The following is a 15,067-nucleotide window of genomic DNA, read 5'->3' on the forward strand; positions in this document are numbered from 1 at the left end:
GACAAATATCCCTCGTCCTGCATCAAGCTCAAGTAGTAGGGGAACTGGGTACAAAATGCGCAGAGCGGGCAAGATGCACCATCATCAGTATTTCACGAAACAATCATTTATCAACATTTCTGAAGTGCCAGTTTGTTCAATTTACACTTTTATGCATTGATAAACATTTCTGGACCTTCTAAGTCTTCTATATTACGTAAATTTGACGAAAAACGAAAACAAAATTTTTTAAGAGCTTTTCTTGCAATTTTTCAACTTTTCTCGTAAAGAAATTACGGCATCTATCAGCAAAAAAAAACCTCGCATCTGTTCCAATGATGAACATTGGTCTTGACAATCATCGCACAACGATAAATTTCTCTATTCAATTATTTTTTTCTGTTATTTTGAACGATTTTAAATAAACATGTCTAGGCAGGGCAAAACGTACCATGTCCGTTTATCTTTAAGCATGTTTCATATTTGTTTAAATTTAAATGCAGTTTTCATCACAACAATTTTAAAGATATTTATATGATGAATTGGAATTCATAACTTAAATATTAACGAATGTATTTAAAGTTCTTAAATTTAATAAAGATTTTATGACGTTTTCACAAGAATGTCAGTATATCTGGCAACACTGCGCGTAGCAATACATTTTTCCATCTGTGGAGTAGAATAGAAGTGTTTTTACCTGGCAAACACTTTCGAAGGCACTTGAATCAAAAAATACTTATTAAACGTTGAACGGCGCGTTTAGATACACACATATACGCACTTTGCCCCTATCGAAATGGAAGTCAGACTTTAAGAAAGCCTTTCAAAATTCAACGATTAAGACGTATAGAATAAGTATATCTGTTCCTGTTTATATATTTCTGATGAAGAACAGGCCCCTTTTCAAAACTATTGTCGTTTTTACTGGATTGCATTCTTCATTTATGAGTAATAAAATATTCTTTTTAACGAGGGCGTCTTACCCCCAGTTCCCCTACACTGGTTAAGATCGTGGATTGGCAAGACGATATAAAAATGGCGTTTTGAGTTCGATTTTCTCTTCCCTGCGGCACTGTTATTTTTCTATTTTCTTGTTTTTTTTTTAAGTATTATCCAATAGGATGAAAGTCTCAAAAAATATATTTCTAGGTTCACTTGAATGTAGTGACCATGAATCATTTTGCTTGGGAACTCGAGTCATTATGCCAGTTGTACTTTTTCAATCATATCATCTTTGGCATAGTACACTTTTTAGCGCATTTTCGGCACAGAAGTTTGCTAAATAGGCATTGGATCTTTGCAACGTCTTCTATGGGTGTAGATAAAATCATCATAAAAACAAAAACTCACCTGGACTCAAAACACCTCCCACTGGTCCTCGTATCGTCGAAACATCGACCGCACCGCTACCACCACTAATCACTTCCCCACTACTCCCCGTCCCACTTCTTGTCCTAACTGGCCCATCGTATTCACTAGTCACTAAGATACCCACTGCACTACCTTCGGATGCACTTCTTCCGGGAGCAGGCGGTGGAGCCGGTTGTGGACTGGCACTTCCACCGTGGCTTACCAGGCTCACTATCAGCGTCAGGATGATCAACATTACCACTGCGATGACGAGCCAGATGATGCACTTCGGTTTCGTCCACCGTGTCGTCATGGCGACGAGGATCCCCCTCACCGGACCACTTCCAGGGAGTCCAGGGTTCTCGTTCTCGTCTTCTGTACCCTGGTCCTCCTGGTCGAAGACGGCAACGATGACGTTTCGCTGTTCTTCCTGGCCCGGGTCCTCCTGACGACTTCTGCCACTTCTTCGACCTTGACCTCGACCACTACGATGGCGGTCAGGGCCCTGAAACTCGAATCCGGTACGAGGGATGGTGCGGGCCGGACGCGCCGGCGGTTCTATTATGGCCTCGCCAGAGAAATTTTCAAAAAAAAATGGATGATTTAGGGCGACCCTGGCAGAATCATTGGCCTGAGGCTGCTTGCAGAAAAGGCGTTTCGAGCTTCGGTTTACATTGGGGTCGTTTTGATTTTTTGTCCGGATGATTTGGCAGGAGAAACTGAAAAAGGATAGAAAAAAAAATTATAAAATTTTGAACTTCAATGCTTAAGAAAACAGAACAAATAATTATGCATTTACCATTTGAATCTCGAAAAAAACTTTTACTTCTCTTAATGTGAAACATACATAAATAAGTTTGAAAAAATTGTAAAAATTTGAAAAATTTTCAAAATTGTCAGAAGGGGAAGTTTTCTGACTTTCCGGACTTTTCTGACATTTCTGACATTCCTGACTTTTCTGACATTTCTGACTTTTCTGACTTTTCTGACTTTTTCTGACTTTTTATGACTTTTCTGACTTTTCTGACTTTTCTGACTTTTCTGACTTTTCTGACTTTTATGACTTTTATGACTTTTTTGACTTTTCTGACTTTCCTAACTTTTCTGACATTTCTGACTTTTCTGACTTTTCTGACTTTTTATGACTTCTCTGACTTTTCTGACTTTTCTGACTTTTTTGAATTTTCTGACTTTTCTGACTTTTTTGACTTTTCTGACTTTTCTGACTTTTCTGACTTTTCTGACTTTTCTGACTTTTCTGACTTTTTTGACTTTTCTGATTTTTCTGACTTTTCTGACTTCTCTGACTTTTTTGACTTTTCTGACTTTTCTGACTTTTCTGACTTTTCTGACTTTTCTGACTTTTCTGACTTTTCTGACTTTTCTGACTTTTCTGACTTTTCTGACTTTTCTGACTTTTCTGACTTTTCTGACTTTTCTGACTTTCCTGACTTCTCTGACTTTTCTGACTTTTTTTTTATATTTCTGTTTTTTCTGACTTTTCTGACTTTTCTGACTTTCCTGACTTCTCTGACTTTTCTGACTTTTTTTATATTTCTGTTTTTTCTTATTTTTTTTTACTTTTCTAATTTATTTTACTTTTCCGACTTTTCAGATTTTTCTGACTTTTTTTACTTTTCTGACTTTTCAAACTTTTCTGATTTTTCTGACCTTTCTGACTTTTCTAACTTTTCTGACTTCTCTGCCTTTTCTGACTTTTCTGACTTTTTATGACTTTTCTGACTTTTCTGACTTTTCTGACTTTTATGACTTTTATGACTTTTTTGACTTTTCTGACTTTCCTGACTTTTCTGACATTTCTGACTTTTCTGACTTTTCTGACTTTTTATGACTTTTCTGACTTTTCTGACTTTTCTGACTTTTTTGAATTTTCTGACTTTTCTGACTTTTTTGACTTTTCTGACTTTTCTGACTTTTCTGACTTTTCTGACTTTTCTGACTTTTCTGACTTTTCTGACTTTTCTGTCTTTTCTGACTTTTCTGACTTTTCTGACTTTCCTGACTTCTCTGACTTTTCTGACTTTTTTTTTATATTTCTGTTTTTTCTGACTTTTCTGACTTTCCTGACTCCTCTGACTTTTCTGTCTTTTTTTATATTTCTGTTTTTTCTTATTTTTTTTACTTTTCTAATTTATTTTACTTTTCCGACTTTTCAGATTTTTCTGACTTTTTTTACTTTTCTGACTTTTCAAACTTTTCTGATTTTTCTGACCTTTCTGACTTTTCTAACTTTTCTGACTTCTCTGACTTTTCTGACTTTTCTGACTTTTTATGACTTTTCTGACTTTTCTGACTTTTCTGACTTTTCTGACTTTTTTGACTTTTATGACTTTTTTGACTTTTTTGACTTTTCTGACTTTCCTGACTTTTCTGACATTTCTGACTTTTCTGACTTTTCTGACTTTTTATGACTTTTCTGACTTTTCTGACTTTTCTGACTTTTTTGAATTTTCTGACTTTTCTGACTTTTTTGACTTTTCTGACTTTTCTGACTTTTCTGACTTTTCTGACTTTTTTGACTTTTCTGATTTTTCTGACTTTTCTGACTTTTCTGACTTTTTTTACTTTTCTTACTTTTCTGACTTTTCTGACTTTTCTGACTTTTCTGACTTTTTTGACTTTTCTGACTTTTCTGACTTTTCTGACTTTTTTTTTATATTTCTGTTTTTTCTGACTTTTTTGACTTTTCTGACTTTCCTGACTTCTCTGACTTTTCTGACTTTTTTTATATTTCTGTTTTTTCTTATTTTTTTTTTACTTTTCTAATTTATTTTACTTTTCCGACTTTTCAGATTTTTCTGACTTTTTTTACTTTTCTGACTTTTCAAACTTTTCTGATTTTTCTGACCTTTCTGACTTTTCTAACTTTTCTGACTTCTCTGACTTTTCTGACTTTTCTGACTTTTATGACTTTTCAGATTTTTCTGACTTTTCTGACTTTTCTGACTTTTCTGACTTTCCTGACTTTCCTGACTTTTCCGACTTTTCTGACTTTTCTGATTTTTCTGACTTTTTCGACTTTTCTGACTTTTCTGACTTTTCTGACTTTAACCTTTCTGACTTTTCTGTTTTTTTCTGACTTTTCTGACTTTTCTGACTTTTCCGACTTTTCTGACTTTTCTGACTTTTCTGACTTTTCTGACTTTCCGGACTTTTCCGACTTTTCTGACTTTTATGACTTTTCAGATTTTTCTGACTTTCCTGACTTTTCTGACTTTTCCGACTTTTCTGACTTTTCTGACTTTCCGGACTTTTCTGACTTTTCTGACTTTTCTGACTTTTCCGAGTTTTCTGACTTTTTGACTTTTTGACTTTATTACTAAGTAATTGAAGAATCAATGACCGCTGAATTCAGACCTTGATCTTTGGCGGCGTGATTCTTCGAAAATCATTTCTCTTATGATGTGTTCAAGCTTGTATCTTTAGAGTTCAGAATAGAAAGATACAAAAAAAAATTGGGAAAATAAATAAACCCCAGAAACACCAGCCAGCCAGGTTCAAACGCAACACCCCATAAATCGCACAATTGTGACCTTGCACCTCCTACTTGGAGTGGGTGGGTAATTTTCGCAAAAACGGCCAAAATTTCGACCAGTTTACGCGTACGCTCACGAATTACGCTGCCAGTTTTTTATCTGTGGATATTACTTCTGAAAGCAAAGGCGGCAGCTTAGGCTATAATTTCCTCGATGAAATTAAAAATATACCTACTTCCCAACTTTACAGACTTACTTTGGAGGCATTTCAACACCGATTAGCGCATGGTACCTACTGTTTTCCTCATTCTTTTTTTACCGCACTGATTCCCGTAAACAGTATACCACTTTTGGGGCCCCGTCCTGTTACATCTAGTTATTTTATCCCATGCGCCGCCCAGTTAGACTACACAAGTTCTAATTTCTACTTCCATCCTCTCCTTAAATTATGAGGAAGGGAGAAAAAGGGGGGTACCTCTAACAGCTTCAAAGCTGTAAATGTACACACGAGCACGTTCAAATCTTGATGAACTAGTGTCTTAAAAGAGCGTTTTGGTTGCAAACCAAGTTCGGATGATGATCTGGTTTTGATGGAATAAACTCTGAACCGCTCAATCTTTGTAAAAGTAAGCAAGACACTAGAAGATGCAGAGCCAAGTCGGTACCTTATGGTTTGTGGAATATGTTTCATGTGTGTCTAGAGTTCATATTTTTCGGTTCTTCTTCGACAAGCTATCATCCATAGTAAAATATTTATGATTAGTGCAACACATTTCGAGCTAGCCGGTGTGTATGGTTCTGGTTCCCTTTTTTCATGTTGCTCTCTTTTTGACTTTTGGACTTCGCCGTCATCAAATCGTCACTTCGATCTAAACATTATTTTTCTAATCTGTTAAGGTTTATTTGGAGGAAGAAGCATTCGAAATTTTAAAAAAGAAGTTTGAGCCTTCCAATCTGTCTGCTAAAAAACTCATTCCCTCACATACTCACTCCCTCACTTATTCGATCACACACTCACTCACTCACTGACTAACTTACTCACTCACTCACACACTCACTCACTCCCTCACTTACTCAATCAAGTACTCACTCACTCATATACATCAAAATTGTCAAAATTGTCAAAATTGTCAAAATTGTCAAAATTGTCAAAATTGTCAAAATTGTCAAAATTGTCAAAATTGTCAAAATTGTCAAAATTGTCAAAATTGTCAAAATTGTCAAAATTGTCAAAATTGTCAAAATTGTCAAAATTGTCAAAATTGTCAAAATTGTCAAAATTGTCAAAATTGTCAAAATTGTCAAAATTGTCAAAATTGTCAAAATTGTCAAAATTGTCAAAATTGTCAAAATTGTCAAAATTGTCAAAATTGTCAAAATTGTCAAAATTGTCAAAATTGTCAAAATTGTCAAAATTGTCAAAATTGTCAAAATTGTCAAAATTGTCAAAATTGTCAAAATTGTCAAAATTGTCAAAATTGTCAAAATTGTCAAAATTGTCAAAATTGTCAAAATTGTCAAAATTGTCAAAATTGTCAAAATTGTCAAAATTGTCAAAATTGTCAAAATTGTCAAAATTGTCAAAATTGTCAAAATTGTCAAAATTGTCAAAATTGTCAAAATTGTCAAAATTGTCAAAATTGTCAAAATTGTCAAAATTGTCAAAACTGTCAAAATTGTCAAAATTGTCAAAATTGTCAAAATTGTCAAAATTGTCAAAATTGTCAAAATTGTCAAAATTGTCAAAATTGTCAAACTAGTCAAAATTGTCAAAATTGTCAAAATTGTCAAAATTGTCAAAATTGTCAAAATTGTCAAAATTGTCAAAATTGTCAAAATTGTCAAAATTGTCAAAATTGTCAAAATTGTCAAAATTGTCAAAATTGTCAAAATTGTCAAAATTGTCAAAATTGTCAAAATTGTCAAAATTGTCAAAATTGTCAAAATTGTCAGAATTGTCAAAATTGTCAAAATTGTCAAAATTGTCAAAATCGTCAAAATTGCCAAAATTGTCAAATTATCAAATTGTCAAAATTGTCAAAATTTTCAAAATTGTCAAAATTGTCAAAATTGTCAAAGTTGTCAAAATTGTCAAAATTGTCAAAATTGTCAAAATTGTCAAAATTGTCAAAATTGTCAAAATTGTCAAAATTGTCAAAATTGTCAAAATTGTCAAAATTGTCAAAATTGTCAAAATTGTCAAAATTGTCAAAATTGTCAAAATTGTCAAAATTGTCAAAATTGTCAAAATTGTCAAAATTGTCAAAATTGTCAAAATTGTCAAAATTGTCAAAATTGTCAAAATTGTCAAAATTGTCAAAATTGTCAAAATTGTCAAAATTGTCAAAATTGTCAAAATTGTCAAAATTGTCAAAATTGTCAAAATTGTCAAAATTGTCAAAATTGTCAAAATTGTCAAAATTGTCAAAATTGTCAAAATTGTCAAAATTGTCAAAATTGTCAAAATTGTCAAAATTGTCAAAATTGTCAAAATTGTCAAAATTGTCAAAATTGTCAAAATTGTCAAAATTGTCAAAATTGTCAAAATTGTCAAAATTGTCAAAATTGTCAAAATTGTCAAAATTGTCAAAATTGTCAAAATTGTCAAAATTGTCAAAATTGTCAAAATTGTCAAAATTGTCAAAATTGTCAAAATTGTCAAAATTGTCAAAATTGTCAAAATTGTCAAAATTGTCAAAATTGTCAAAATTGTCAAAATTGTCAAAATTGTCAAAATTGTCAAAATTGTCAAAATTGTCAAAATTGTCAAAATTGTCAAAATTGTCAAAATTGTCAAAATTGTCAAAATTGTCAAAATTGTCAAAATTGTCAAAATTGTCAAAATTGTCAAAATTGTCAAAATTGTCAAAATTGTCAAAATTGTCAAAATTGTCAAAATTGTCAAAATTGTCAAAATTGTCAAAATTGTCAAAATTGTCAAAATTGTCAAAATTGTCAAAATTGTCAAAATTGTCAAAATTGTCAAAATTGTCAAAATTGTCAAAATTGTCAAAATTGTCAAAATTGTCAAAATTGTCAAAATTGTCAAAATTGTCAAAATTGTCAAAATTGTCAAAATTGTCAAAATTGTCAAAATTGTCAAAATTGTCAAAATTGTCAAAATTGTCAAAATTGTCAAAATTGTCAAAATTGTCAAAATTGTCAAAATTGTCAAAATTGTCAAAATTGTCAAAATTGTCAAAATTGTCAAAATTGTCAAAATTGTCAAAATTGTCAAAATTGTCAAAATTGTCAAAATTGTCAAAATTGTCAAAATTGTCAAAATTGTCAAAATTGTCAAAATTGTCAAAATTGTCAAAATTGTCAAAATTGTCAAAATTGTCAAAAATGTCAAAATTGTCAAAATTGTCAAAATTGTCAAAATTGTCAAAATTGTCAAAATTGTCAAAATTGTCAAAATTGTCAAAATTGTCAAAATTGTCAAAATTGTCAAAATTGTCAAAATTGTCAAAATTGTCAAAATTGTCAAAATTGTCAAAATTGTCAAAATTGTCAAAATTGTCAAAATTGTCAAAATTGTCAAAATTGTCAAAATTGTCAAAATTGTCAAAATTGTCAAAATTGTCAAAATTGTCAAAATTGTCAAAATTGTCAAAATTGTCAAAATTGTCAAAATTGTCAAAATTGTCAAAATTGTCAAAATTGTCAAAATTGTCAAAATTGTCAAAATTGTCAAAATTGTCAAAATTGTCAAAATTGTCAAAATTGTCAAAATTGTCAAAATTGTCAAAATTGTCAAAATTGTCAAAATTGTCAAAATTGTCAAAATTGTCAAAATTGTCAAAACTGTCAAAATTGTCAAAACTGTCAATATTGTCAAAATTGTCAAAATTGTCAAAATTGTCAAAATTGTCAAAATTGTCAAAATTGTCAAAATTGTCAAAATTGTCAAAATTGTCAAAATTGTCAAAATTGTCAAAATTGTCAAAATTGTCAAAATTGTCAAAATTGTCAAAATTGTCAAAATTGTCAAAATTGTCAAAATTGTCAAAATTGTCAAAATTGTCAAAATTGTCAAAATTGTCAAAATTGTCAAAATTGTCAAAATTGTCAAAATTGTCAAAATTGTCAAAATTGTCAAAATTGTCAAAATTGTCAAAATTGTCAAAATTGTCAAAATTGTCAAAATTGTCAAAATTGTCAAAATTGTCAAAATTGTCAAAATTGTCAAAATTGTCAAAATTGTCAAAATTGTCAAAATTGTCAAAATTGTCAAAATTGTCAAAATTGTCAAAATTGTCAAAATTGTCAAAATTGTCAAAATTGTCAAAATTGTCAAAATTGTCAAAATTGTCAAAATTGTCAAAATTGTCAAAATTGTCAAAATTGTCAAAATTGTCAAAATTGTCAAAATTGTCAAAATTGTCAAAATTGTCAAAATTGTCAAAATTGTCAAAATTGTCAAAATTGTCAAAATTGTCAAAATTGTCAAAATTGTCAAAATTGTCAAAATTGTCAAAATTGTCAAAATTGTCAAAATTGTCAAAATTGTCAAAATTGTCAAAATTGTCAAAATTGTCAAAATTGTCAAAATTGTCAAAATTGTCAAAATTGTCAAAATTGTCAAAATTGTCAAAATTGTCAAAATTGTCAAAATTGTCAAAATTGTCAAAATTGTCAAAATTGTCAAAATTGTCAAAATTGTCAAAATTGTCAAAATTGTCAAAATTGTCGAAATTGTCGAAATTGTAAAAATTGTCAAAATTGTCAAAATTTTCAAAATTGTCAAAATTGGCAAAATTGTCAAAACTGTCAAAATTGTCAAAATTGTCAAAGCTGTCAAAATTGTCAAAATTGTCAAAATTGTCAAAATTGTCAAAATTGTCAAAATTGTCAAAATTGTCAAAATTGTCAAAATTGTCAAAATTGTCAAAATTGTCAAAATTGTCAAAATTGTCAAAATTGTCAAAATTGTCAAAATTGTCAAAATTGTCAAAATTGTCAAAATTGTCAAAATTGTCAAAATTGTCAAAATTATCTAAATTGTCAAAATTGTCAAAATTGTCAAAATTGTCAAAATTGTCAAAATTGTCAAAATTGTCAAAATTGTCAAAATTGTCAAAATAGTCGAAATTGTCAAAATTTTGAAATTTTTCAAAATTGTCAGATTTGTTAAGACTGTTGAATTGTTCAAAATTGTAAAATCAACAAAACAACACTCCCTTATTCGTTTTATCACTCACTTCCTCTCTTACTCAATCACACACTCACTCACTCACATACCCACTTTCTCACTCTCTCATTCACTCACTCACTCACTCACTCACTTATTCATTCTCTCACTCACTCACTTATTCATTCTCTCACTCACTTATTCATTCACTCACTCACTCACTCAAACACTCGCTCACTCACTCACTCCCTTACTTTCTCACTCACTCACTCTCTCACTCGCTCACTCATTAACTTACTCACTTACTCAGATACTCACTTCCTCATCCATTAACTCCCTCACTTTTTTACTCTTTCCCTCACTCACTCATTCACTCACGCTCTCACTCATTGACAAACTTACTCACTCTTGTCGGAAAAAATATTATTACTTATCTTTCTAAATTTAAAGATTGTTTCTTTTTCCAAGGGAAATTCCGGCTTGCAGTTTTTCTAGAGCAAAAACGATTTTTGTTTTATGGATCCAACGTTTCAATCCGTATTGGATCTTCTTCAGGGTTTAAGAAGTGTCGTTTTCTTGTTGTTGTCGTCTCGGCTGGTCAACAAGAAAACGACACGTTTAAGTCCCTGAAGTAGATCCAATACGGATTGAAACGCCATGTAACAAAAATCGTTTTTGCTCTAAAATAGACTGCAAGCCGGAATTTCCCATAAAAAACACAAAAATCAGCGATTTCCAAACATAAGAAATTAAGATTGTTTCTGAATTATAAATTTTTCAGGGTTCCTCTTTTACGAAGTACAATTTTCAAAAATGTTCGACTCACATTCAAACTATTTCTTCAGTTCAGAACACTTGAAATGTTTTTTTTGTATCATCGTTCCTATAGTAAAGTAAGTGGTTGATGTTATGTCTAAAGGACTTTTGTACCAATAAATCTTTTTAATATTGAATAGTTAAAAACCTTGAGCCCTATCATCCTACAACAAACGTCCCAATCAATGAGAGTCCCTACCGATTTTGCATTCAGCTTTGCTAGTTAACAACAATTGATCATTCATAAATGTTCCAACGACGAAACCACATCGTTAACATTTCGCGGCCCTTTGAAGGATCTCCGGATCATATTTCTTCCCGGCAGCCCTGACAGACGACGTTCGCAAATATGCGAAAACCCGTCCACACCCATATGACACGACACGATCGATTCGGGCGGCCGGCAGTGACAAATTATAAACCCGGCCAGGCCACATATCCCTGGGGGCAATCTTCGACCGACCGTATCGAACGACCGGGGTCAGTGACAACCGGCTGCTGGTTCCATTTCTTTCTTCTTTGGGTCTCCGGACAAATTCCTCAAAACTGCCACATGTGAGCAGCATACAAGAAGCAGCTTAAGCAAAATTGGCTTGGCCCCATTATGCAACTTTCGGCACAAAGCCGGTCCCGGCTTAAAAAACTTGAATAATTGACAGTCAACAACCTGGTTTGTTTATGATCCGAATTTCATCGACTCCAATTTGGGGAATGGACGGCGGTTTTCTTCCTCATCTGACAGCTTGGTATACGAGAGTTCACTGGGATTAACGCATATCTCAATTAATCACACACCGGAGTATAAAATTGATCAACTGTTGATTTTGAAATCCAGCACCCGACCTATGAACCCCTCTCTAAAGTAGGAATCTCTCCCAACAATGAAACGAAAACTAAAAACCTACCATCATAAATATGGAAACACTAAAAAAAACCATGCGCGGGTGATGAAAGATCGATAAACAACCTTCGGAATTGTGTCTCAACACAAGCATACATTTCCTGAGGGCATGGCAGCCCCTGAAAATGATCATCTGGTACCAGCCAAACCGATTAATAAACACACGGCAATCATCAAGGGTCTTCCGCGATCCACGCTCAGATGATTGCGCTTAACCCTTCTTGAGGGCTAACGACTGCTTCCTTTTTAGAAAGGTAGAGGTAGCTCTCCGTTGATGAGGGGATTAAATCTGATGAAGATTTATGCCCCTTCAAGGGCCAGTCGAGCGATGTCCCAACAACCGAGCCGAACCGATTCGGAAGTAATCAGATCGAATTCAACCGTTTTAAGGGCTGCTGCTGCTCTCATATTTTGATTCGAGTGGGTCGTTAAAAAAGTGGGTGGCCGTTGCCGATGCTGATTCATCTTTTCTCCACCCAACGACGATATGGTGATAACTAAGTATGTAAGTGGCGGTTGGCCAGTTCATTAGTGAGCTGAGCGATTGCAGCAGAGCAGGGCGGCGGCGTCAGTTCGGAGTTCTCTTTAAAGGCCGATTAGTGTCGTAAACTAAGATTAATCGATAGGCCGTTTTATTTTAACGGGTCTTGGAAACGGGCCTATCATCCTTTCCTAATTTGGTAGTTTTATGAATTTCAGGTGTCGACACTGTGCCAAAAATAGAAAGTTTATTATCTATAGAATTTAATAAGTTTATTTCAACATTATTAACTACGAGTGATTATTTAATAACTAGGGGCAATTAAAATTGAACGTGAGTGATTTTATGTTTAGAGTTGTTTTTTATTGTGATTCATTTTCTTAGAGCAAGTTCACTGGTGTTGGGAAAAAGTGGTAGAAATTTTGACACTTGTGGCACATTTTGAAAACTTTACCATGAAAAACATTTTCAAGATCTTCAATTTAGTTCAACCTTCAGTTTTTTTTACAACACGTGTTCTATTTTCGCACGCTGTGATGCAAAAATAGAAATATTTCTATTACATAAGGCTGAAATAGAAACAGTGCTGTAAAAAATACAACGCCCAAAGATCTTGAAAACGTTTTTACATGGTAAAATTTTCAAAATGTCAAAATTTCTACCACTTTTTCCCAACACCAGTGAACTTGCTCTTACTATCTGTTTCTAAAGTTAGTTTCAAAAATGAAGAGCGCTTCCATGAGAAGCAGGCTTTGACTAGTTTGGAGAGCACGCGTTCTTTTCCGTCACAATCGCGAAAATTTTTCGAGTTTATTAATTTTCATGCGGTTTAACTTCCGAAACATTTTAATTCATTTATCTAAAAAGGTGTAAAGTGAATTTAGTGTTGATATGCTCACAAGCTTTTGCCGGAAAGGATGGAAAAACGGTTTTTAAAAGAAGCAGAACCTGGGGATCTACTCGAGTTCTTTCCGTGGTCCGTGAAAATTATGATTGATTTGATTGTTTTGAATATATTTTTTGTGATAAGTTGTTTGAAATTGTCTTAAACGAGTTGACCGGTTTTGAATGCGTTTCAAACTGGCTTATGGGTGTACCAAAATTTGCTGTGACAGATGGTTTGAGCAAATAAAAGGAAGTTCGTGGCATCAGGAAGGGAAGTTATTTTACTTCAAAAACTGTGTGCTGTGGCTGGAGTTTGTCATATTTAGTGATAAACGTGTGTTGATTGAATTACGAGCAAGAGAACCTATTTGAATGAAGAACTGCCACAATCAATTTCAAGCATGAAAGTTCAAAATGCTGTTTTGATTGTGATTGGACAATGGATGGTCGTTTCATGCAAGTGTGATGAAAGTAGATATCCCGATTCGGACCGTAGTGATCTTGGCATGCTACGATAGGAAAAGTTTATTTCAGTTTGTTTTGCGGACCGCCAAGAAACTGCTGAAGTCTTATGATGGCTCAATGATAAGTACGGGATATAAGGGCATAATGGCCACTAGACTGCCCCAAATTTGTATGGGAAATTTAAAACCTGTAAAATGTTATACGCTGCAGGCTAAAATTGGTCCTGGGCCTAGTACAAGATCTCATGCCAAATTTGGGCCAGATCGGACCACGGGAAGGGGTCGCTCAACGAGCCTGAAGTTTGTATGGGATTTTGAGACATTTTGTTCGAGAGAAACATGAAAAAACAGTTTTTCGTCAATAACTTTTGTCTCCCTCAACCGATTTCTTTCAAAAACGGGTTTTCTTAAAGCCTAAATTATGACAAATATTTCATCTGAAGGTTGCATTTCAATTAAAGTTAAGATAAAAAAGTTATTAAGCTTCAAAAATTGGTTAACTTTTTTAAGGGTGATATTCATCACTTTTTTTATGAGGCGAATAAAGTCCGACCAGAACACTCAATGTGAAATGCATGCCGTTTCGTCAAATAATGACCGATTTTAACCATTGTTGTTGCGCTCGATTGCACTTTTTAATGTTTTTCTAATATTTGAGTTTGGATGATATTCACTTGATAGTTCGGAAAGAAGTAAGGGCGGAAAAATGCTTGACAATTGCATAACCACAGGGGCTTAGGAACATGACTGGACGATTTGTGATGTCAATAAAAAAAACAGTTTTTCATCAATAACTTTGGTTTCCGTCGGTCGATTTCTTCCAAAAACAATGTTTCTAAAAGCCTAAATTATGAAAAATATTTCATCCGAAGACTGCATTCCGATGAGAGTTTAGAAAAAAAGTTATGAGGCTAACTTTCTACGGTGGTATTCATTACTGTTAATGAGGCGTCAATATGTTTGACCGGCCCACTCATCAACAGTGATAAATACCATCCTTTAAGAAAAACCGTTTTTGAAAGAAATCGGCCAATGGAAACCAAAGTTATTGATGAGAAACAGGTTTTTCATGTTTCTTCCGAGCAAAATGTCTCAAAATGCCATACAAAATACAGTCTCGTTGAGCGACCCCTTGCCGTAATTCGATCTGTCCCAAATTTGGCATGAGATCTTGTACTAGGACTAGCATTAAATTTAACCTAAAGCGCATAATATTGCACAGGTTTCAAATTTCCCACACAAATTTGGGGCAGTCTATTGTACATATATCCGCCTTAGGCGGGGTTTATGTTTCATCTTTTCTACCTAACACAGAATCTTTTTTTTCTCAAAAAATCTATTCAGAATTGTTGTTATTCTCAGAACCAACCGCCAACATTTTTTTTAGATCGAAAAACACATGGACCAACGCTTTATGATGCCAATGAAATGATAATTTTTCGAAAAAAGGTCCTTTTATATTTTTCTCACGTTTTTATTATATTATCTGTAGCTTTCTTTTGATACAGAATGAAGGTTAATATTGTTAATTGATTTCAACAAAGTATTTTATTCGGTTTA

General features: G+C 33.1%; 1 protein-coding gene across 1 annotated transcript in view; it reads right to left on the reverse strand.

Annotated features, from left to right (window-relative positions):
• LOC129756623 (A disintegrin and metalloproteinase with thrombospondin motifs 9) overlaps positions 1–15,067 on the reverse strand; it is a 935,923-nt gene that overhangs the window by 699,278 nt on the left and 221,578 nt on the right. The window contains exon 2 of the mRNA XM_055753535.1: positions 1,330–2,048. Within this exon, the coding sequence (XP_055609510.1) occupies positions 1,330–1,642 (313 nt within the window). The 5' untranslated portion in view covers positions 1,643–2,048. The remainder of the gene's footprint in view (positions 1–1,329; positions 2,049–15,067) is intronic.

Source organism: Uranotaenia lowii, chromosome 3, assembly GCF_029784155.1.
Source record: "Uranotaenia lowii strain MFRU-FL chromosome 3, ASM2978415v1, whole genome shotgun sequence".
In the NCBI taxonomy this organism is placed as follows: domain Eukaryota; kingdom Metazoa; phylum Arthropoda; class Insecta; order Diptera; family Culicidae; genus Uranotaenia; species Uranotaenia lowii.